This window comes from Ranitomeya imitator, chromosome 1 (assembly GCF_032444005.1).
Source record: "Ranitomeya imitator isolate aRanImi1 chromosome 1, aRanImi1.pri, whole genome shotgun sequence".
Classification (NCBI taxonomy): domain Eukaryota; kingdom Metazoa; phylum Chordata; class Amphibia; order Anura; family Dendrobatidae; genus Ranitomeya; species Ranitomeya imitator.
In genome coordinates, this window is record NC_091282.1 from 329,675,994 (window position 1) to 329,702,079 (window position 26,086).

The 26,086-nt window shown below is 44.3% G+C and overlaps 1 protein-coding gene across 1 annotated transcript in view; it reads right to left on the minus strand.

Moving 5' to 3' along the window:
- Nucleotides 1-26,086, minus strand: part of MYO18B (myosin XVIIIB) — a 1,113,366-nt gene that overhangs the window by 613,764 nt on the left and 473,516 nt on the right. Inside the window, exon 22 of the mRNA XM_069750613.1 lies at nucleotides 24,625-24,690. Coding sequence (XP_069606714.1) covers nucleotides 24,625-24,690 — 66 coding nt within the window. The remainder of the gene's footprint in view (nucleotides 1-24,624; nucleotides 24,691-26,086) is intronic.

The following is a 26,086-nucleotide window of genomic DNA, read 5'->3' on the forward strand; positions in this document are numbered from 1 at the left end:
TATTGACTCCCACCGGAGAGATGTTTGCAGAGTCTTCGACCTCCTACGGGCAAACTCCCTCTATGCCAAGTTGGAGAAGTGTATGTTTGAGCAGGAGTCCTTACCTTTCCTAGGCTACATCATCTCTGCCCAGGGATTGGCTATGGATCCTGCCAAACTGCAGGCTGTGATGGACTGGCAGGAACCCCATTCTCTTAAAGCGGTGCAGCGCTTTATGGGGTTCATTAATAATTATCGCCAGTTCATTCCGCACTTCTCAACTTTGGTAGCTCCCTTGGTTGCCCTCACCAAATTGTGGTCTGAGGAGGTCTCCAAGGCCTTTAACTCTATAAAGTCACACTTCGCTAGCGCTCCCATCCTACATCGCCCCGATGTTGATAAGCCATTTATCATGGAGGTGGATGCCTCTTCTGTTGGTGCTGGAGCAGTCCTCTTCCAAAAGGATGCTCAAGGTCGGAAGCATCCTTGCTTCTTTTTCTCCAAGACCTTCTCACCAGCAGAGAGGAATTATTCCATCGGGGACAGGGAGTTGCTAGCCATGAAGTTGGCTTTCTCGGAGTGGAGACATCTCTTGGAGGGAGCACGTTTTCCCTTCCAAGTCTTCACAGACAATAAAAATTTGGTGTACCTGCAGACAGCCCAGCGGTTGAATTCTCACCAGGCCAGATGGTCCTTATTCTTCTCCCGGTTTCATTTCACCCTCCATTTTCTTTCTGGGGAGAAGAACATTCGGGCCGACGCTCTCTCTCGCTCCGTAGTGTCATCTGCGGAGGAAGAGGAGGAGCCTCGGCTTATTGTCCCCACCGAGAGCTTGAGAACTGTGGCCCTGGTTTCGCTAGAGTCTGTGCCCCCGGGCAAGACTTTTGTTCCATCCAGTTTGCGACCGGAGGTTCTCTCTTGGGCACACTCGTCCAGGGTGGGTGGACATTTTGGTACCAAAAGGACATCTGAGTTACTGGCGAGGACATACTGGTGGCCGCATATGGCTCGTGATGTCGCAGAGTATGTTCGGGCGTGTGTCTCTTGCGCCAAGAACAAGACTCCTCGGCAACGGCCAGCTGGTTTGCTTTATCCTCTGCCGGTGGCGGACAGGCCCTGGGAGATGGTCGGGATGGACTTTGTGGTGGGCTTACCCAAGTCTCGTAACTGCACCATTATCTGGGTGATCACCGACCATTTTTCCAAAATGGTGCACTTGGTGCCTCTTCCACGGCTACCTTCTGCACGGGCGTTGGCTGTCTTGTTCGTCAAACATATCTTTCGCCTACACGGTATGCCAGACAAAATTGTTAGTGACCGGGGTCCCCAGTTTGCGTCTCGATTCTGGAGAGAGCTTTGTCGTCTACTCAGTATTGAGTTGAATCTCTCTTCGGCATATCATCCCGAGACGAATGGGTTGGTAGAGAGGGCCAACCAGACCTTGGTCACATATTTACGACATTTTGTTTCTGCCAGGCAGGATGACTGGGCATCCTTGCTACCGTGGGCAGAGTTTGCACTTAACAATGCCGTAGCCGACTCCACCGGTCAGACTCCATTCCTCCTAAATTACGGCCAGCATCCGCGTGTTCCTGTGCCCATGCCTGTGTCTTCTGCTGACTACAGGGTGGCAGACTGGGCTGTGGAGGCACGGGACATTTGGGACCGCACGCAGGATGCCATTCGGGGCTCCAAGGAGAGAATGAGGTCCTCCGCCGATGTTCATCGGCGCCCCGCTCCGACCTTTGCTCCTGGCGACTTGGTGTGGCTCTCCGCCTGTAACATCAGGCTGCGAGTTGAGTCCACTAAGTTTGCTCCTCGCTACTTGGGTCCCTTCAAGGTTCTCGAACAGGTTAATGCTGTGGTCTACCGTTTGGCTCTTCCTCCACGCTTGGGTATCACCGACACCTTTCATGTGTCCCTCTTGAAACCCGTATACATGTCCCGGTTTTCCGAGTCATCTGCCGGGACATCGGGTTCGTCTACGGACGATTACGAGGTGAACGCTATTTTGGGGTGCAAGGTGGTACGCGGCAAAAAGTTCTATCTGGTGGATTGGAAGGGTTATGGCCCAGAGGACAGGTCATGGGAGCCTGCTGAAAACATTCGGGCCCCACAGCTCATTGCTGCCTTCGAGTGTAGCGAGGCCCAAGGAGGGGGGGCCCTAGGAGGGGGGGTAATGTTAGGTCTCGAGTTCCCACTTCTGCACAGGGGGAATCTCGAGCCATCTCCGCTGCGGTCTCCCATTCTTATCCAGCCGCAGTGGAGTCTGCTCAGCAGGGACGTCGGTCCCAGCGTCTTGCTCAGTCTCACTCTGTACAGAGAGTTACTGCTGCTTCTTCAGCTTCTGCCATTAAAGCCAGTGCTGGTCAGCAGCGAGCGGACTTCTCTGGGACTAAGTCCTTGTCTGCACACACTGAGCATGCCCAGGGCAAGATCTCCCGTTGGAGATCGAGGGTCATATGCTCAGGCTCTGCAGCACATTGCATTGGTCCTCTTGGCAGGTCTTGGAAGGGCAAAGTTTCTGTGGCCACTTCCTGTGCTGCAACTATATAAACTGCGCATGACCGCACGGCCATGCGCTAGTGTACAATTGTTAATGTGTGTATGTTGTGAGTGCAAGTCGTCCTTGGATACCCCTTCCCTATTGAATGTCTGTTCGCGGAAGGTGTATGGTTGCTATCTAGCGCCCGACTTATCCTACAGCACGAATCACACATTACAGCGTCCAGTTGCTGTGACCGCCAGTACGGCGCCGTGCACTTCCTCTGTGCTTTCCTTACCCAAGCCTGGGTGGTTAGTGGCGTTCGTCAGTGCGGCACCGCATGCACTCTTGTGCCTTAAAATTGTTATTTAGTTTCCTTACACACCCAGTTGCGGTGTTGTGCCAGCAAGGGTCTAATCGGACTTCAATCCTAGTTGGGGTTGAGTTCGCTGACTACTTGCTCGCGTTCTATGTGCGCTACCGCGGTCCTGTGACGCAACAGGATCGCTTCCTTCACGCTGGGTGAAGTTTAACCCACGTGTGTATACTTATGAGTACCGCCATATAGTCCGTCATTACTTGGCAGCAGGTTCCATCTCTGCACGGTGGACCCCGGGCTGCGAACGCACCATACTCTATCTGTCTTATTATTTGGTGCGTTCCGCTAGCCCTAACAGCCTGTTTTCACCTTCATGACCAGGTCAAATTTTATAGTTATGACCAGAAAATACCCACGATTAACACCATTCTAAAAACTGCATCAAGGTGTTCAAAACCACATTCAACAATCAATACCCCATATGTGGGAGAAATCTACTGTTTGGGCGCACAGCAAGGCTTGGAAGAGATGATTATTTTTTTACGTAAAATTGAGTGGAATCAAGAGTGGACATCATTTCGAGTTTAGAAGGCCCTTGACATGCCCAAACAGTGAAAACTCTCCACAAGTGACCCAATTTTAGAAAGCAGACCCCTCAAGGAATTTATCTAGATGTGTGGTAAGCACCTTGAACCCAAGATGTTTCACAGAAATTTATAAAGTTGAGCGGTGAAAACAAAATATCTATTTTTTTCCAAATGTTCTTATAGCCCCAATTTTTTATTTCCACTTGGGTAACAGGAGAAAATGGACACCAAAAATTGTTGTGCAATTTCTCCTGAGTACATAGATACCCCACATGAGGGAAAATTACTGTTTGGGCGCACTGCAGGGCTCGGAAGGGAAGGATCAATGTTTCACTTTTTGAGCGCAAAATTGGCTGGGATCATTAGCGGACACCATGTCACATTTGGAGAACCCTTGATGTGCCTAAACAGTAGAAACACACAACAAGTCACCACATTTTGGAAACCAGACCCATCAAGGAATGTAACTATATGTGAGGTGGATACCTTGAAACCCCAGGTGCTTCACAGAAGTTTATAACATTGAGGTGTGAAAATAAAAAAAATGTAAAACAATCCTGCAAGAATGTTACTTTAGCTCCATTTTTTTTAGATTTATAAGGGTACCAGGAGAAATTGCACCATACAATTTGTTGTGCAATTTCTCCGTAATACGCCAATACCCCACATGTGGGGAGAACTACTTTTTGGGCACATGGCAAGGCTCAAAAGGGAAGGAGCGCCATTTGATTTTTTTCAACCCAAAAATTAGCTGGAATCATTAGTGGATGCAATGCTCCATTTGTAGACCCCTTGATGTACCTAAATAGTGGAAACTCCCCACAAGTGACACCATATTGGAAATTGGACCTGTTAAGGAATGTATCTAGATGTGCAGTAAGCACCTTGAACCCCCAGGTGCTTCATGGAAGTTTATAACGTTGAGCAGTGAAAATAAAAAATTTACAAAAATGTTATTTTTCCCCCCAATTTTTTTATTCTGATAAGGATAACAGGAGAAAATGGAACCCAAAATTTGTTGTGCAATTTCTCCTGAGTATGCAGATACCTCATATGTGAGAGAAAACTACCATTTAGGTGCAGAACAGGGCTTAGAAAGAAAAGAGTGATGTTTTTGAACAAAGGCTTTGATAGAATGATTTCCGAATGTCATGTCGCATTTGTAGAGCCCCAGATGTGCCTTTACAGTGATCCCATTTTTGAAACTAGACCTCTCAAGGAATGTATCTAGACATGTGGTGAGCAACTTGAACCTCCAGGTGCCTCAGAGAATTTGACAGCGTTGATCGGTGAAAATGAAAAAAAATCCCCACAAAAATGTTTGCTTAGCCCCAATTTTTTTCATTTTCCCAAGGCTAGCAGGACAACATGGACCCCAAAATTTGTTGTGCAATTGTTTCTGAGCACATCGATACCCCATACGTGGTTGAAAACTACTTTTGAGGCACAGTGCAAAGCTCAAAATGGAAGAAGTGCCATATTGGAGTTCTGATTTTGCTGGAATAAGGGTGCCATGTCACAATGGCAAAGCCCCTGAAGTGCCAGAACAGCAGAAACCCCCATAAATTACATCATTTTACAAACTGCACCCCCAATGAATTAATCTAGGGGTGCAGTGATCATATTTACACCAGATGTGCCTCACAGAATTCTATACCATTGGATTCAATTTTTACCACTAAAGAGTTGTTTTATCCCCAAGTTTTTAATCTTTCTACAGGCTATGTCACACTGTGAAGGTTTGCAGTAAGGAAAAGAGACCTGAAACTATCCCTAGAGCTGGGTCCTAACTATCCTTATTCTGGGGGTAATTGTAACCCCTTTCTGACATCGGGCGCAAATTTTTTGCTGAAGTCGGACTCCCTCCACTTGATGTGAGCTCCGGCAGAGAGCCCACATCTTTCCTGGCACATATCAGCTGTTTTCAACAGCTGACATTTGCCCCGAATAGCCACGGATGCAATTGCGATCCACCGTGGCTATTAACCCCTTAAATGCCGCTGTGAAAGGCTGACATTGGCATTTAAATTGCAATTCCGGCAATCGCGTCAGAAATACGCACACAGTTGACCGTCATCATGTGATCGTGGGTCACCGATTTGTTGGCATGACAACTGGATGTCTCCTGGAGACCTCTAGAGTTGTCTGTGCCGGCTTGCTGTGAGTGCCACTCAGTGCAAGCGAGTAAATCTGCTATACTGTATAGAGGCAATCTGACCATCTCTATGTAGCACTGCTGATGGGATTGTGGCAGCTTTTAGTCTCCCATGGACACTATTGAAGCATGCCAAAAATTTAAAAAAAATTAAAAAAAATATATAAAAGTTCAAAGCAACTGCCTTTCATCCCATTCAAAATAAAACAATAAAAATAAAATCAAACATACACATGTTTGGTATTGCTGCATTCAGAATCGCCCGATCTAGCAATAATAAAAAGAATTAACCTGATCGCTAAACGGTGTAGCAAGAAAAAAGTCAAAACCCCAGAATTACATTTTTTTGGTCGCCTTGACATTGCATTAAAATGCAATACCAGGCGATCAAAAGATCGTATCTGCACAAAATGATATCAATAAAAATGTCTGCTCAGCACTCAAAAAATGAGCCGTCACCCAAGCCGAGATCAAGAAAAATGGAGACGCTACGTGTATTGGAAAATGGCACAATTTTTCTTTTTTTTATACAAAGTTTGGAAATGTTTTTCACCACTTAGATAAAAAAGAACCTAGATATGTTTGGTGTCTATGAACTCATAATGACCTGGAGAATCATAATGGTAGGTCAGTTTTAGCATTTAGTGAACCTAGTTAAAAAGCCAAACAAAAAACCAGTGTGGGATTGCGCTTTTTTGAAATTTCACCGCATTTGGATTTTTTTCCCATTTTCTAGTACATGACATGGTAAAATGAATGGTGTCGTTCAAAATTACAACTTGTCTCGCAAAAAACAAGCCCTCACATGGACATATTGATGGAAAAATAAAAAAGTTATGGCTCTGGGAAGAAGGGGAGCGAAAAATGAAAAATTCTCCGGGTGGTTAAGGGGTTAAAGGGAGAGATCTGGGGTCTCCAATCTTACTATGCTCCCATAAAAACCTTAATCTGTCCCTCAGCCCCCCATACGGCATGGGACAGAAATGAAAAGTAAACCATACACAAAGACAAAACAGGGATAACAGAAAACCTCTATCATACAAAAGCACTAACCAACAATAGGGAGGAAGATAGGGACAGGGAGGAATAACATTGTTCCCATCAGTGACCTGGACGTCAGAGAAGCAGCTTCCCCATGCTGTTCCCATTTCATTTCAGTGCTTTTTCTATCAATTTCAGCGATTTTACTGCCCCCCAGCCATCCAAGTATCGTCCTTCATTAAAATGCTTTAGTTTCCCATTAGCTTCCAATATACTCATTACTCGGGTCAAGCTGACCGAGCATCTGCCCTGCTCGATTCGAGCACAGAGCACTTTATTGCTCAATCATTACTATCTGAAACCAAGTTTATAATAAAAATAAATGTCATATTCCAACAGTTCTATAAGTTGCTTTCTCACAAAGCCCCATAGACAATTATAAAAAACTGCACAACACATTACAACTATGTTCAACATTAGAAAAAGTGTAAAACATTAAAAGAATATTCAATAAAGGCAAAACTGTAAAACATTAGAAATACGTTAATTTAATTGCAAAAATGTAAAAACATTAAAACTATGGTCAAAGGTAAAAGTTTACCTTTTAGAAATGTTTAGAAATATGTTTGTCTACTGTAAAAGTGTAAAACATTAAAAATATGTTCATCTATAGTAAAAATGTAAGATTTTGCAAATAACCTTCAAAAATGGCAAAAGACTAACAGAGTAAAACATTAAAGTACAATAATCCATTGAAAAGTAGTATAAAATTTTGAATGCTGAGCTTGGAACACATTCAATAATATTACAGTACAGCATATCTGACCTGCAAGTAGATTGTTCAAAAGCAATATTCAATAACAAAAGAGACTGTAGATTTTATCATGTTAAGGGTTAGGGGAGCTTGTTAACATTAACATTCACTAAAAATCCTGTGCAGACAAATTTCTCTTTTCTTAGTCAATTTCCTTTCCCATTGCATTGACATAAATGTTCCCAGCAACAATAGAGTGAGAATTAGCGGAGATGGAGTAATGCCTCATTAAGGGTTTGATTGCTTCAATAATGACTGCATTAACTGCACAGCCTCAATGAGTTCTTTAAAGCTGCTGCAAAATCAGTGTTCATATTAATGGATTTACCTCTCTGCAGTCGGAGCCTGTGCCAAGCCCATTATTAAACAGGCTTGGTAGCACAGTGCCATAAACTAGAGAGAAATGCCTCAGGAAAGAAACTATCCTTGTTTTCTCTTAGGGCTGTATTTTCCATAATAACAATCTATATTCAACTCAAAACGAGTTTTAGTGCCACCACTGTATTACTATTATATCTAAATGAAGTCTTAAAGGGAAGGTGCCATAAAAAAATTTTTCCCAGCGATTGAAAAAATGTAAAGAATTAATGTTAACATTTTCTTAAAAAATATTATAATTTGTTTATAATTTAGTAAAATATGAAAAATAATTTTAAAAGGTTTGGCGTTTCAACTTTTAAACACTAGGGGGAGCAGCTAATGAAATTTGACAAAAACCTAGTGTACAACTTGCTCACATTACTACACTGCAGTAATTATGGGCGGAGTCTGCTGACGTGTGATGTCTCCTCTCCTCTCCTGGGTGTTTGCTAAGGGCAGTCCCACATGTCCAGATAATTCCGGTACCGGAAAAATCGGTACCGGAATTATCCGTGTCCGTGTGCCCGTGCGTTTCTGTGGCACATCAGTGTGGTTCCCTCGCTGGCTGGCGCTGCTTCCTGTCCTGGCCGCACCTTCTACTGTATGAGCGGTCACGTGGGGCCGCCGATTACAGTCATGAATATGCGGCTCCACCTCCCATAGGGGTGGAGCCGCATATTCATCACTGTAAATGAGCGGCCCCACGTGACCACTCATACAGTAGAAGGTGCGGCCAGGACAGGAAGCAGCGCCAGCCAGCGAGGGAGCCGGGTGAGTATTTTAAGAACAGCGGGCGGGCGCACAGGGGGTAGGAGGGGGGTGGGGACATGGACCTTTATTTTAAACATGAGAAACAAAAAAAAAGGATTATTCATATCTTCTTTACAGCAAACGCTGCTGCATAGAAGATATGAATCGCGGCTTCAGCACTAGTGGGGGGACAGCGCTTACTGTAGCGCTGTCTCCTGCACTGCACACGGACAACGTCCGTGTGCGGTACGTGTTTTACATGGACCCATTGACTTTAATGGGTCCGTGTAATCCGTGCGCTCCCACGAACACTGACATGTCTCCGTGTTTGGCACACGGAGACACGGTTTGCAAAAAATCAATGACATCTGCACAGATGCATTGATTTGAATGTGTCTACGTGTGTCAGTGGCTCCGGTACATGAGGAAACTGTCACCTCACGCATCGGAGCCACTGACGTGTGAAACCAGCCTAAGAGATAAGAGAAGATTCAGGAACACAGTGAGAAGCCATTTTGTTGGCAACTGCAAAGTTTTACTGACAGGGAGTAACGGGAATGCCCCCCTCAATGTCTGTTTTGGCCATTAGGGTGCCCCTTCCCAACTTCTTGACCCGCCTGATTGCCTTGTCAAAGGAGATACAGTACTTGGTTCTGCGTCGATGTTGTTGTTTACTAACCTGCCCCTTGGATATGACAAATGGTAGATTAGTCTGAGTGTATTGGGTTCCTTTTTTGGCACAACTCCCAACGGTGGTACCACTACATCTTCTAAGGAAAATGTTCTGAATGGACCCGCCACCATTCTACCTAAAGATATATTTTTTTTATTTTTTTTATTTTTTTTTGTCACAATGTCTGGGTGTTGGTAGGCTGATTTTAGATTTTTACTCCAGCCTTTCTTGATTTTAGAAGGGCATGACATGCCTACAGTTAGGTCCATATATATTTGGACAGAGACAACATTTTTCAAATTTTGGTAATAGACATTACCACAATGAATTTTAAACAAAACAATTCAGATGCAGTTGAAGTTCAGACTTTCAGCTTTCATTTAAGGGTATCCACATTAAAATTGGATGAAGGGTTTAGGAGTTTCAGCTCCTTAACATGTGCCACCCTGTTTTTATAGGGAACAAAAGTAATTGGACAGATTCAATAATTTTAAATAAAATGTTCATTTTTAGTACTTGGTTGAAAACCCTTTGTTGGCAATGACTGTCTGAAGTCTTGAACTCATGGACATCACCAGATGCTGTGTTTCCTCCTTTTTGATGCTCTGCCAGGCCTTCACTGCAGTGGTTTTCAGTTGCTGTTTGTTTGTGGGCCTTTCTGTCTGAAGGTTAGTCTTTAACAAGTGAAATGCATGCTCAATTGAGTTGAGATCAGGTGACTGACTTGGCCATTCAAGAATATTCCACTTCTTTGCTTTAATAAACTCCTGGGTTGCTTTGGCTTTATGTTTTGGGTCATTTTCCATCTGTAGTATGAAACGACGACCAATCAGTTTGGCTGCATTTGGCTGGATCTGAGCACACAGTATGTCTCTGAATACCTCAGAATTCATTTGTCTGCTTCTGTCCTGTGTCACATCATCAATAAACACTAGTGACCCAGTGCCACTGGCAGCCATGGATGCCCAAGCCATCACATTGCCTCCGCCGTGTTTTACAGATGATGTGGTATGCTTTGGATCATGAGCTGTATCAAGACTTCACCATACTTTTCTCTTTCCATCATTCTGGTAGAGGTTGATCTTTGTTTCATTTGTCCAAAGAATATTCTTCCAGAACTGTGCTGGCTTTTTTAGATGTTTTTTCGCAAAGTCCAGTCTAGCCTTTTTATTCTTGATGCTTATGAATGGCTTGCACCGTGCAGTGAACCCTCTGTATTTAATTTCATGCAGTCTTCTCTTTATGGTTGATCTGGATATTGATACGCCTACCTCCTGGAGAGTGTTGTTCACTTGGTTGGCTGTTGTGAAGGGGTTTCTCTTCACCATGGAGATTATTCTACGATCATCCACCACTGTTGTCTTCCGTGGGCACCCAGGTCTTTTTGCATTGATGAGTTCACCAGTGCTTTCTTTCTTTCTCAGGATGTACCAAACTGTAGATTTTGTCACTCCTAATATAGTAGCAATTTCTCGGATGGGTTTTTTCTGTTTTAGCAGCTTAAGGATGGCTTGTTTCACCTGCATGGAGAGCTCATTTGACCGCATGTTTACTTCACAGCAAAACCTTCTAAAAGTAAGCACCACACCTCAAATCAACTCCAGGCCTTTTATCTGCTTAATTGAGAATGACACAATGAAGGGATTGCCCACACCTGTCCATGAAATAGCCTTGGAGTCAATTGTCCAATTACTTTTGATCCCTTTAAAAACAGGGTGGCACATGTTAAGGAGCTGAAACTCCTAAACCCTTCATCCAATTTTAATGTGGATACCTTCAAATGAAAGCTGAAAGTCTGAACTTCAACTGCATCTGAATTGTTTTGTTTTAAATTCATAGTGGTAATGTCTGTAACCAAAATTAGAAAAATTTTGTCTCTGTCCAAATATATATGGACCTAACTGTATATCTGTGTCTCCTTCTCCTTTTACTCCTCCACCTCTTTTCTTTTCGCATGACTATACGTAGTTGTGACTTTTCCATGTGTTTGTTGTGTCTTCTGAGCAGTTTGTCAGCTTTTGGACACCTTTTAAGGTGTTTTCTATGTGTTTGTATGTGTTTGTGTTTGCCTGCCATTGATTTCAGTGGGGTTCAAAAGTGTTCATTGAACGTTCAACGAACATTTGTCAAACACGTCCCAGTTCGACGAACCGAACTCGAACACTAGGGAGGTGGCTCAACACTGCTGACAAGTAGACAGTCACAGAGGATGGCAGGCAGAAAGGATTCTGGGAGATACAGTATTTGGTGGAGGGATCAGGGTGACAGCAGCACAGAGTATTTCAGGAGAGCAGTGTGCTGGTGTATGGAGGCACCATGTTCAGTGAGCGGAGCAGCCAGGGATTGTACATAGAGCGCTGTCTTTTATACACATGGATGGGCCGTCTGCTTGTCTGCTCCACAGAAATCCTGGAAACATTTCTGCGGATTGATGGCCTGTTCGGATCCAGACTTTGCATGCAAAGACCCCATTCCCCTCCTCAGATCCTGTCTTCTCCATCCTGTCCTGGATATGTGTGAAAGCGAGGTGACAGGCGCAGTCCGGGGTGATGCTGGGAAGGAAATGTAACCATATAGTAACAATAAAAATGAGAAGCCTCTCTTCAGCTGCCTCACCAGCCTTATCCTGACTGCACCTGGAGGTCATGCTGCCCCCTCTATTACCCCAGACCCGTGTGCAGGTGCTCAGCCAGAACCGACCTAGAATGGGTCCCCTTTCTGAAGATAATACTGCCATAGTGTTCTCACATAATATCGCCATACAGATCAAACATAATACTGTTCTATAGTTCTCACATACCATCACATAGATCGCAAATAACAACGCCATAGTGTTCTCACATAATACCGCCATATATTTCTCACATAATATCGCCATATACTTCTCACATAATACCGTCATATAGATCACACATAACATGGGGAAGAGAAATGCATAGGAGAGGATTAGATACACGGCCCAGCAGTCAGTATCACACATAGGAGGATTAGATACACAGCTCAGCAGTCAGTATCACACAGGACAGTATTAGATACACAGCTCAGTCAGTATCACACAGGATAGGATTAGATACACGTCTCAGCACAGTATCACACAGGGTAGGATTAGATACATGTCTCAGCACAGTATCACACAGGGTAGGATTAGATACATGGCTCAGCAGACAGCATCACACAGGAGAGCATTAGATACACGGCTCAGTCAGTATCACACGGGATAGGATTAGATACATGTCTCAGCACAGTATCACACAGGGTAGGATTAGATACATGGCTCAGCAGGCAGCATCACACAGGAGAGGATTAGATACACAGCTCAGTCAGTATCACATAGGGTAGGATTAGATACACGTCTCAGCACAGTATCACACAGGAGAGGATTAGATACATGTCTCAGCACAGTATCACACAGGGTAGGATTAGATACATGGCTCAGCAGACAGCATCACACAGGAGAGCATTAGATACACGGCTCAGTCAGTATCACACGGGATAGGATTAGATACATGTCTCAGCACAGTATCACACAGGGTAGGATTAGATACATGGCTCAGCAGGCAGCATCACACAGGAGAGGATTAGATACACGGCTCAGTCAGTATCACACGGGATAGGATTAGATACATGTCTCAGCACAGTATCACACAGGGTAGGATTAGATACACAGCTCAGTCAGTATCACATAGGGTAGGATTAGATACACGTCTCAGCACAGTATCACACAGGAGAGGATTAGATACACAGCTCAGTCAGTATCACACAGGATAGGATTAGATACATGGCTCAGCAGACAGCATCACACAGGAGAGGAATAGATCCACATCTCAGCAGAGTAACACACATGGGAGGAGAAACACTGCTCAGAGTCAGCATCACAAAGGATAGGATTAGATTACCTCTCCCCCTCCGCCCGCCGATATTACTTCACTGCTGCCGGCGCTTCTCTTTTCTCCCTCCTGTGGCGTCCTTGGTCTCCTCCTCCTATAACTGCAGGGCTCCTGCGGTTATACTGGGAAACTGGAGCTCACAGACACACAGAAAGATGGCGCCGATCTCCTCCCTCTGCTGTGATGTGGACGGCTCAGGGGGCGTGGCCAGATCACAGCAGGGAGCAGCTCAATGTAAAGTATAGGATCGGACACCAACCGCAGTCTCCTATGCCCAGAACAGCCATATTTGCAGAGTGTAAGTGTCGTGCAGCTACACTTACACTCCTGCAAAGCAAAATGGTGGCCCCCAGTGGCTGAAAAAATAATTAATAATAAAAAAAATGTTAAAGTTAAAATGTTTTAATTTGTATTAAAAATAATTGTTTATATAAGCAATCATTCTTAATGCAAAAAATAAAATGTGGCACCTTCCCTTTAAAGTATTAAAAGGGTACATTTAATTGCTTAGCGTGGCCATTTAAATTACCATACATTTTTATATATATTTTGACTCGCGATGGTTTAAATATTTTGAAGTTTAACTTCATCATCTTCATCAACTTTTTTGATCAGCAATACTGTAAAATTTCTAATTGTACTGAAAAGATGCATATAACACTCTGACATCTCATAGTATTTTATCTAGTCCCATTCATTCTCTTTATTGCAAACATAGTAAAGTCTAATTGACATTAACATATCTGGCTATGGGCAAATTGCTGGTAAAATGATGTAACCAGCAGTCTGTTTAATAACATTCTGAACTAACAGACTTCTTATTCATTATTCATTTGCAAAAATATTGCAAAATGTATACTTTTTATGAGTAGATGTGTAACAACTCTGCTGGCATCACGGCATGGCCTCTCATCTCTCACACTATCTTACCCACTGCTCCAGGTCATGTTGTGGTTTCTGTTTGTTGCCAGCTCCATATTCTGTGCCTCTGCTCTCTGCATGCTTCCTGGCTGTGTGCATAAGGGGGCGGCGCCAGAACTCTCTGGTTCTTATAGAATCAGGGCGCATCTGACTAATCTGTTCCTGACCAATTACCAAGACGCCTCCAGTATTTAGGACAGCTCCACCCTGTGGACTGGGCCTGTGCAATGTGTTAACTCAGTTTATGTTTTTCTTCTGAGCTGCCAGGCCTTGCTCTGTGTCTTGCCTTCTCTGAACGCTGCTCTCTTTGCTTTGCCTTGTATCTTGTTTGTCTGCCCTCCAGGAGGCTATATATCCTGGTCCCTGTGTCTTTGTTCTTATACCTTGTCTTGTTCCATTACTTTGTCTGAACTTTGTCCTACCTCCTTCGCCTTGTCTGTGGTCTCTTTCCCTGCAGTGCCTCTCTACTCTGCTCTCGGCACCGCACTCTGCGACCTTGCTATGCTTCTTACTCTGCACTCTGTGCCTTTGCTCTTGGCTCTTGGCTCTGCACTCTGTGCCTTCACTCTGCTTTTGGCTCTGCACTCTGTGCCTTCACTCAGCTCTTGGCTCTGCACTCTGCCTTCACTCTGCTCTTGGCTCTGCACTTTGTGGTTCTACCCTTGTCTCTCTGCGGCCTTGCCCCTGCTCCACACTCCTGTGGTTCTGCTCCATTCCACTCTGCTCTGCTCGTGCTGCTGTAGAAATCTCTTGCTGCAGCTCCTCTCCACATTCCTTGCGGTTCTGCTCTGCTTAGCTTTTGTTGCTGCACTATATCTTGCTGCTATACCTGTTCCTTCATTCTCTTTCCCTTCTGGCTTGTTTCCATACCTGCAACTCAAGTGTGAACAGGTCCCAACCTGTTCCTTCATACTTCATTCCTTCCTGCTTGTTTCCTTACCTGCACCTCCTGTGTAAACAGGTCCCTACCTGTTCCTTCATCCTACATATCCGTACCTGCACCTCCTGTGTGAACAGGTCCCTACCTGTTCCTTCATACACCACACCAACCTGCCCTGTGTCTCTGCCATTCCTGCAAGCCCTGTGTCTCTGCCATTCCTGCAAGCCCTGTGTCTCTGCCGTTCCTGCCAGCCCTGTGTCTCTGCCGTTCCTGCCAGCCCTGTGTCTCTGCCATTCCTGCCAGCCCTGTATGTCTCCTGTTCCTACCAGCCCTGTGTCTCTGCCGTTCCTGCCAGCCCTGTGTCTCTGCCGCTCCTGCCAGCCCTGTGTCTCTGCCAGCCTTCTGTCTCAGCCGTGCCAGCCTATTCGTCTGAGTTTCATCCGTGCTCATCTGCTAGTCCTGCCTTATGCCCACACCTGTCCTAGTGTTCCTGTTCTCTAAGTGGGATCAGCAGCCACAGCCAGACAACACCCTGGAGTAGCACGTGGCAGCTGCCTGCCGCACAAGCCGGACCTCACCATCAGAGGCTCCAGTGAAAACCAAGGCAGCTGTCATAGTCACGCCCCTTCCAGGGTAGTCTGGTTCGTGGCACAGTGGGGCCACAATCCCCCTTGGCTCACACCCATCAATCAGGACGTGAGCATGACAAGATGCCTGCTTTACTGGTGTTTATATAAATGCACATGGAGGATGCTGTAGATTTTTCACAAGATGTAGTGGAAAAATTATTCTTGTTTGGGCAGTGTGGAGACATTGGGTATTGGCAGGTGCCCAGGTCCGCTAGCTGAAACCGCATGGACAAGCAATCGCCCCACCAAACGCCCGCTCTCCTTTTAATGTGGGCAAAATACTACAGTACTCAGACAACATAGCTTGAGGGTAAAACAGTGTGGCAATACTTTATTGAACCACAAAACAGGCAGATAACTGTTATGAAAGGCAATTCAGAATCACAATGGACATGGAGGTCAGAGCACATACAGTGAACTGACAATAACCCAAAATAATAGAACGAGCTCTGAGACGTGGGAACTCTGCAGACCGCAATCCCTAAGCCTATCAAACCACACTAAAGGTAGCCGTGGAGCGCTCCTGACCAGAACCTAGGCGCCTCGTCACAGCCTGAGAAACTAGCTAATCCTGAAGATAGAAAAATAAGCCTACCTTGCCTCAGAGAAATTCCCCAAAGGAAAAGGCAGCCCCCCACATATAATGACTGTGAGTAAGATGAAAACACAAACATAGAGATGAAACAGATTTAGCAAAGTGAGGCCCGACTAGCTGAACAGAACGAGGATAGGGAAGATAACTTTGCGGTCAGCACAAAAACCTATAAAAAACCACGCAGAGGGGACAAACAGACCCTCCGCACCGACTAACGGTACGGAGGTGGTCCCTCTGCATCTCAGAGCTTCCAGCAGGCGAGAAAAACCAATAAAGCAAGCTGGACAGAAAAATAGCAACAAAATAACATAAGCAAAACTTAGCTTTGCAGAGCAGCAGGCCACAGGAATGATCCAGGGAAAAAACAAGTCCCACACTGAAACATTGACAGGAAGCATAGATCAAAGCATCAGGTGGAGTTAAGTAGAGAAGAAGCTAACGAGCTCACCAGATCACCTGAGGGAGGAAACTCAGAAGCTGCAGTACCACTTTCCTCCACAAACGGAAGATCCCAGAGAGAATCAGCCGAAGTACCACTTGTGACCACAGGAGTGAACTCTGCCACAGAATTCACAACAGATAACATATAGAACAGTCCCAGCAAAATACCCTAAGATGGTGCACATTGCAGAGTCTCACCCTTCCTCTGACACACCGGGATAAGACCAGCTGTTACTTCAGAGCTTCCAGTGTCAACTACCCCACCTGTGGTACACACACATAGAGGAGGTAACAACAAGTGTAGGAAGATGACAGTCCATTCAGATACAAGGGCCAGTTGACTGGATGGCCCCAAACTGGTTTCTCCAAATGTATCCATAAGTGCCAATTGACCGGATGGTTCCAACCTGGTTTCTCCAAACCTATCCATAGGTGCCAGATGACCAGATGGTCCCAACCTGGTTTCTCCAAATAAATCCATGGGTTGGAGGTGACCGGATGTTGCCAACCTGGGTTTCACAAACGTATACATAGTTCAGCGATGGTCCTTGGAGCAGATCTGTATTCTTCCAACCAGGGATGAGGTCCCCTAAATTGGCATCCTGTAGAATAATAAATCTGTGACCCTCATGATGGAGCCATGATGTATTAGCTGCTGTCCTGTCTCTAGTCCATTGGATGTTTGGATGTCTCGGCAGAATCTCTGTCACACTCACTCTCAGAGAGGCATATCACCTCTTTTTATGTTTAACAACTGTCCTTCAATCCAGCATCACAAAATCACAAATAAGGGGAAGAATGGTGACCACCAAGTCGCATTGTTTGATTACGTAATCTATTTGCATAGATTTTCCTCCTCGTTTGGAATGCCAACAAATTATCTGGACTAGACAATGCATAATTAGCATATCAGTAAACATCACTAGTCATCAAGGATGAAAGCACAATGTTACATCAAAGGTCAACTTACAAGTCAATATTTCAATATTACACAAGCAAAAGTGTGTTTTGTTGACCAACCAGAAATGAACACATACATTCAAAAGTTAACATATAGATAACAGTCTATTCTTTCTGGCTTGTTAAAAATAGTCGTCTGACTAACTGAGATACAATGCTGTGTCTCCACAGGCAATATCAATAAGTTTGCTCTTTTTTAAATGAGGAAGTGATAGCGTTCTCACAAGCTGTCCAAAAATTATCTATGTTTTGGGATAACCAAGCCCAAAAAAAGATGACATAACAAATGCCAGGGAAGTACCGTATTTTCCGCTTTGTAAGACGCACTTTATTTCCCCCAAATTTGGGGGGGAAATGTGGGTGCGTCTAACAAAGCGGATATACCGCTTACCATTACAGGCTGGGAGGAGGGGGTGTCCGCCGCCGCTACCGCCTGCCACCGCTGTCGTCCGCCGCCACTGCCGGGGTTGTCCGCTGCTGCCCCGGGTGATGCTGAAGGCTCCGGTGCTGCGGGGGGCTCTGGCGACATATTGTGAAAGACCAGAGCCCCCCGGCAGTTCTTCCATGCGTTCCAGTATGACTAATTCCGGGAAAATGGCCGCCGGAATCTCGGGAGATGAGATTTCAGCGCTGAGATCTCATCTCTCGAGATTCCGGCGGCCATTTTCCCGGAGTTAGTTCCAGTATGACTGACTCCGGGAAAATGGCCGCCGGAATCTCGGGAGATGAGATTTCAGCGCTGAGATCTCATCTCTCGAGATTCCGGCGGCCATTTTCCCGGAATTAGTCATACTGGAACGCATGGAAGAACTGCCGGGGGGCTCTGGTCTTTCACAAAATGTCGCCAGAGCCCCCCGCAGCACCGGAGACAGCCCTACAGCACAGGAGCCCCCTGCAGACCCCTCATCCCAGCCTGCAGCAAAGGAGCCCCCTGCAGACCCCTCATCCCAGCCTGCAGCAAAGGAGCCCCCTGCAGACCCCTCATCCCAGGCTGCAGCACAGGAGCCCCCCTGCAGCACAGGAGCCCCCTGCAGACCCCCTCATCCCAGCCTGCAGCAATGCTCCACTCCTGCCTCCGGCAACGAGCCTGGGACCCTGATCCACCACAACCACAACCCCTGGTAAGTAATAAGACGCATGGATTATAAGACGCCCCACCAATTTATTAAAAAATAGTTTTTTCCTATTTTTCTCCTCAAAATTTGGGGTGCGTCTTATAATCCGGAGCGTCTTACAAAGCGAAAAATACGGTATACGCCATGTTCAGGAAACTAACTGACAACGGCCCAAAGTATAGTTGTGAAATTTACAGTTGGCAAATTGAACTATGTAAAATAGGTGTGCAAAAAGGTAAATGTGAGTATTTTTTTACATTTATCTTTTATTTTAAAGAGTATTCTCAGCCTGAGAAAAAAGCTGTAACTAAGAATGCCACAGTGGTAGGTAGGTACACACCTGGAAAGAAAAATGCAGCAGCAGCCTGCAATATTGTTATTGGTGTACGGTTGCTAAAATGGACTGGTAAAGCATGTGTGCAAAAAAGTAAAACCTATGTATTATTTAAATTTTTTAAAACACTATTTTCCCACCCTTCTTTCCTCCAGGACAAAAAGATAAAACCAATAACGCTACATTGCTTGGTAAGTAGCCGCCCAAAAAGGAAAATGTGGCAACAGCTCCCAATATTGCAGTGGCACATATAGTTGTTGAAGTTTACTGGTAATACAGGTATGTAAAACGTGTACTTGTTTTTTAAAGATTTTTTTTTTTTAAATACAGTCAACTATCCTTTTCCAGAAAGAATGTGACAAGAAATGCTCAGTTGGTTCATGTGCCAAAAGCCAGCACCTATAATCTTGCACTTCATTGGTGCAAAACTGGACTATTAAAACAAGAATGGAAAAAAATTACGATATGTGTAAGATACACACTTTGACAGGTGGATAGTTGTATTTATTGTACATGTCAAAATATGGCAATTTTCTTTTGTCTTTTGTACAAAAAATTTAAACTAAACAAAAAAAATGGAAAGAGACATTAATTATTTCTTGTCAGTCTCACAGGCCTGGGATCACACTTTCTCAGAGAGACACGTTTTGGTTTCAGAATATTTCTTCAATAATAAAAATAAGGCAGGGGATTTAAACTGACATCCTTTTTTGTAGTGCTTCAAGAATGAAAAAAAAATGGTCTATTCAAATTTACATAGTCTACTGAAATTTGCTGCTAAATCACTCACAGTCACACTGGCTCTGCAGCTCCTGCACCTCTCCTACAGCTCCCCCAAACTATTATTATTATTATTATTCTTAGACTTCCATTTTCTCTGTTCTTTATTGCTACAGAAGTTTCCTACAATCTGCTTACGGTTGTTCTTCACTGTATTATACCAGAATGGAGTCATTATACCAGAATGGGGGGCATTATGGCAGAAGGGGGACATTATTCAAGGATGGGCGCATTATACAATGATGGGTTACATTCTACCAGAATGGTAACATTATACCAGGATGGGGAGCAATACATAATTACGGGGGATGTTATATCATTAATTATGGGGGACATTATACCAAAATAGGGACATTTTATCATTATCGTGGATACAGTGGGGCAAAAAAGTATTTAGTCAGTCAGCAATAGTGCAAGTTCCACCACTTAAAAAGATGAGAGGCGTCTGTAATTTACATCATAGGTAGACCTCAACTATGGGAGACAAACTGAGAAAAAAAAAATCCAGAAAATCACATTGTCTGTTTTTTTATCATTTTTTTTGCATATTATGCTGGAAAATAAGTATTTGGTCAGAAACAAACAATCAAGATTTCTGGCTCTCACAGACCTGTAACTTCTTCTTTAAGAGTCTCCTCTTTCCTCCACTCATTACCTGTAGTAATGGCACCTGTATAAACTTGTTATCAGTATAAAAAGACACCTGTGCACACCCTCAAACAGTCTGACTCCAAACTCCACTATGGTGAAGACCAAAGAGCTGTCAAAGGACACCAGAAACAAAATTGTAGCCCTGCACCAGGCTGGGAAGACTGAATCTGCAATAGCCAACCAGCTTGGAGTGAAGAAATCAACAGTGGGAGCAATAATTAGAAAATGGAAGACATACAAGACCACTGATAATCTCCCTCGATCTGGGGCTCCACGCAAAATCCCACCCCGTGGGGTCAGAATGATCACAAGAACGGTGAGCAAAAATCCCAGAACCACGCGGGGGGACCTAGTGAATGAACTGCAGAGAGCTGGGACCAATGTAACAAGGCCTACCATAAGTAACACACTACGCCACCATGGACTCAGATCCTGCAGTGCCAGACGTGTCCCACTGCTTAAGCCAGTACATGTCCGGGCCCGTCTGAAGTTTGCTAGAGAGCATTTGGATCATCCAGAGGAGTTTTGGGAGAATGTCCTATGGTCTGATGAAACCAAACTGGAACTGTTTGGTAGAAACACAACTTGTCGTGTTTGGAGGAAAAAGAATACTGAGTTGCATCCATCAAACACCATACCTACTGTAAAGCATGGTGGTGGAAACATCATGCTTTGGGGCTGTTTCTCCGCAAAGGGACCAGGACGACTGATCCGGATACATGAAAGAATGAATGGGGCCATGTATCGTGAGATTTTGAGTGCAAACCTCCTTCCATCAGCAAGGGCATTGAAGATGAAACATGGCTGGGTCTTTCAACATGACAATGATCCAAAGCACACCGCCAGGGCAACGAAGGAGTGGCTTCGTAAGAAGCATTTCAAGGTCCTGGAGTGGCCTAGCCAGTCTCCAGATCTCAACCCTATAGAAAACCTTTGGAGGGAGTTGAAAGTCCGTGTTGCCAAGCGAAAAGCCAAAAACATCACTGCTCTAGAGGAGGTCTGCATGGAGGAATGGGCCAACATACCAACAACAGTGTGTGGCAACCTTGTGAAGACTTACAGAAAACGTTTGACCTCTGTCATTGCCAACAAAGGATATATTACAAAGTATTGAGATGAAATTTTGTTTCTGACCAAATACTTATTTTCCACCATAATATGCAAATAAAATGATAAAAAAACAGACAATGTGATTTTCTGGATTTTTTTTTCTCAGTTTGTCTCCCATAGTTGAGGTCTACCTATGATGTAAATTACAGACGCCTCTCATCTTTTTAAGTGGTGGAACTTGCACTATTGCTGACTGACTAAATACTTTTTTGCCCCACTGTATTATACTAGGATGTGGGACATTATATCAGAATGGGGCATTGTACCAGGATGAGGAACTGGGGGACATTATACCAGGATAAAGACATTATACCAAGATGAGGGACATTATACCAGGATGGGGGGCATTACCCCAGGATGAGTGACATTATACCAGGATGGGAAACATTATATCAGAAAGGAGTTCAGAATAAGGGAAAATGTTATAGCATGAGGTCCAGGATGGAGAAATTATTACTGGAAGAGGCCCAGGATGTGGGAGATAATTACAAGGGGGAGCCAGAACGAGTGAGATTATTATATGGGGAACGAACACATATCTCTTTATAGGCTCTAAAATGCTACAAGGGCCCATACACCAGACGAACATTCAGCTGGGGGCTCAGGTTTATACTTTGCACCAGGGCCCATCAAGTTATGCCACAGATATCAACCCATTTGCACTCCACAATGTGTGCCATGATGTGAGTCTCCTGGACCACACACATTAAATGTGTTAACAATTGCGAGCAAAGCTTTTAGAGTCAGATACTGGCTGAATAGCCCAGCAAACATCTGCCAGCAACGATGCAAGATCGCTTCCTGAGCATCAAAGAAGAGGGCCTGACATATTATGCAAATATGCATCATATATCTGGAAGGGGTCATAGGAAAACTGCCAGCAGGATTAAACTCCTGTAATCCAACACCAGCACATTATCAGCCTTCTACAAAGGATGTTTATCATAGGCTTATTATGGCAAAGCACCCCAACAATATTGAAAAAACACATACTGTAGTATCATATTGTCATTCATAATATGTAAAGTATCTTGACTAGTCAAAGAGGAAGCACCTCATGCAGGGACATACAAGAAGAATCCAAAGTAATTAATAAGTGCCTGATCTCCTCTCCTAATTTGTTTGCATGATCTGTACTCTCCTCGGGTATTCAGTGGGAAGGTGAAGCCATTGGAAATACTAATGACTTTATATTTCTCTGTTTGTGCCCAAAGAGTAGGAGACTCAACTAAATGACCATAATGTAAAAGCTGAGGGTAGAGATCAAGCATTTGTTGAACTGTCAGTTATGTGGTGCTACTAAGTTTTTTCCAAAATTCCAGGGACTTTTTGGATTCAAAAGGGCATGAATATAAATCTTTATAGGAGGGTGATACTGTGCCGCTGGTGAAATATAGAAGTACGTTCTACTGAGAAGTTTGCTTAACTATATGATTTCTTCACAAGAATGTTAGGCTACAAATATGTAGTCCATTATTTCTCTACTAGATGGTGGCCCGATTCTAACGCATCGGGTGTTCTAGAATATGCATGTCCATGTAGTATATTGCACAACCCACGTAGTATATTGCCCAGCCACGTAGTATATTGCCCAGGCACGTAATATATTGCCCAGTCACGTAGTATTTTGCCCAGCCACGTAGTATATTGCCCAGCCACGTAGTATATTGCCCAGCCACGTAGTATATTGCCCAGTCACGTAGTATATTGCCCAGCCACGTAGTATATTGCCCAGACACGTAGTATATTGCCCAGCCACGTAGTATACTGCCCAGCCACGTAGTATATTACCCAGCCACGTAGTATATTGCACAGTCACGTAGTATATTGTCCAGCCATATAGTATATTGCCCAGACACGTAGTATATTGCCCAGACACGTAGTATATTGCCCAGACACGTAGTATATTGTCCAACCACATAGTATATTGCCCGGTCACGTAGTATATTGCCCAGCCACGTAGTATATTGCCCAGTGACGTAGTATATTGCCCAGCCACGTAGTATATTGTGAAGTTACGTAGTATATTGACCCGTGACGTAGTATATTGCCCAGCCACGTAGTATATTGCCCAGTTACATAGTATATTGCCTAGTGACGTAGTATATTGCGCAGCCACGTAGTATATTGAGCAGTTACGAAGTATATTGCCTAGTGACGTAGTGTATTGCGCAGCCACGTAGTATATTGCACAGCCACATAGTGTATTGCCCAGCCACGTAGTATATTGCCCAGCCACGTAGTATATTGCACAGCGACGTAGTATACAGCACAGAGCCACGTAGTATATTGGCCAGTGACGTAGTATATTGGCCAGTGACGTAGTATACAGCACAGAGCCACGTAGTATATTGCACAGCGAAGTAGTATACAGCACAGAGCCACGTAGTATATTGGCCAGTCATGTAGTATATTGCCCAGCTACGTAGTATATTGCCCAGCCAGGTTTGTCACAGGTTAAAAAATAAACATATACTCAACTTTCCGAGGGCCCGTTGTAGTCCATAGCAGCTTCCGGTGCCAGGGTTGTTATGAGCGCAGGACCTGTGATGACGTCGCGGTCACATGACCGTGACGTCATGGCAGGTCTTTCTAGCGCAGGCGTGCAGTGCCTGTGATGACGTCGTGGGCACATGACCGTGACGTCATGGCAGGTCCTTCTCGCACAGGCGCGCAGGGCCTGTGATGACGTCGCTGTCACATGACCGTGACGTCATGGCAGGTCCTTCTCCCATACCATCTTTGCCAGCGGAACCTGCAACGGAAGATGGCGGCCAGCGCGAGCAACTATGGAGGGTGAGTATAGCAGGTTTTTTTTATTTTTTATTTTTAACATTACATTTTTTACTATTGATGCCGCATAGGCAGCGTCAATAGTAAAAAGTTGGGGACACACAGGGTTAATAGCGGCGGTAACAGAGTTCATTACCCGCGGCATAGCACGGTCCGTTACCACCAGCGTTAACCCTGTGTTCACGGTGACCGGAGGGGAGTATGCGGGTGACAGGCAGTGACTGCGGGGAGTAAGGAGCGGCCATTTTCTTCCGGACTGTGCCCATCGCTGATTGGTCGCAGCAGCCATGACAGGCAGCTGGCGAGACCAATCAGCGAATGAATAACCGTGACAGAACGACAGACAGACAGACAGAAGGACAGATGGAAGTGACCCTTAGACAATTATTTAGTAGATTATCTTTCGAAAATACTCAAGTACTTGCCTGGCTACGACCCATCACAATGCTTTTCTTTTCCAGATCTAGTAGGTAGAAGAGTTCTTCTACAGCCTGTAGAGATGGAATAATATTATTTGAAATTAGTACAAGCAAGGATAATATGGGATGACATTTTTTTTTATTTTTCAGAAATAGGTTGATAATAAAAATTATGCTTCAATAAAGGTGTTGTCCTGTAAACAACATTTGTCACTTATCCACAGCAAAGATGATAAAGGTCTGATTGCTTGGGATCACAACAATTCTAAGAACAAGGACCAAAGTTCCCTGCATTATTGAAGTGCTACAGAGCATGTGCAACAATTACTCCCATTAGATATTCAATGAAGCGGTGGTCGAACATGCTCATTACTGTTCCATTCACTCCATGGACTGTTTGACCCCAATTTTCATAATGAAGGGGGCTCTAATGATTGGATCCCCAGTAACAATATTGTAGTCACCCTGTAGGTAAGTTATTCAGTATATGTTGTACATGGAACAAATCCTTTAAGTATTATAGAGTTACAGATGAAGCAAGTGATATCTTAACAAATGACAGATTACATGTTTTTCTTAGAAATCTCTTATACAAATTCAAATTGCAGCAAGAGGCAGTGTGGGTGCCCTACAATATTGAAATACAAAGGATGCTATGGTTTCAGTTTGTGCTTTGCTACATCTCTACATAATAATTTCAGATAAACCCACATGGAAGCATTACATTTTAAGTAAATTAAGTGCGATCAATACATAATATACAACAATATCTAAAATGTAGTATATTTTTGTTTTACATCCATGCCATACTATTTTTTTCACTTTTGCTTTCATTCAAGACTTCTCCCGAATATCCCCCATCCTCTGGAACTCTCTGCCCCAACACGTCCGACTATCAACCACAGTCGGATCCTTCAGACGGAACCTGAAAACTCATCTCTTCAGGAAAGCCTACAGCCTGCACTGACATCGCTGCTGCCTCATCACTATCGAAGCTACCGCCTCACCAACACCGGAGCTACCGCCTCACCAACCCCGGAGCTACCGCCTCACCAACACCGGAGCTCCTGCAACCCTCAACCTACTGTCTCCTTCCCCATAATCCTGTAGAATGTAAGCCCGCAAGGGCAGGGTCCTCGCCCCTCTGTATCAGTCCGTCATTGTTAGTTTGTTTACTGTATGTGATATTTGTAACTTGTATGTAACCCCATCTCATGTACAGCACCATGGAATCAATGGTGCTATATAAATAAATAATAATAATAATAATAATTTATGTTCAGAAACTCACAAGCTTGTCAAAATCAATACTTTCGAGTCAACCACTAAAAGTTTAGTATTCAGTCTAGGCAATATTTACCTCAAACATTGTAGCAAATCCTCAGGAGAGGGGGAATGATGTGCACTGGGTATTCAGTGGTGTGAAAAAGTGTTTGCCCCTTTCATGGTTTCTTATTCTTTTGCATGT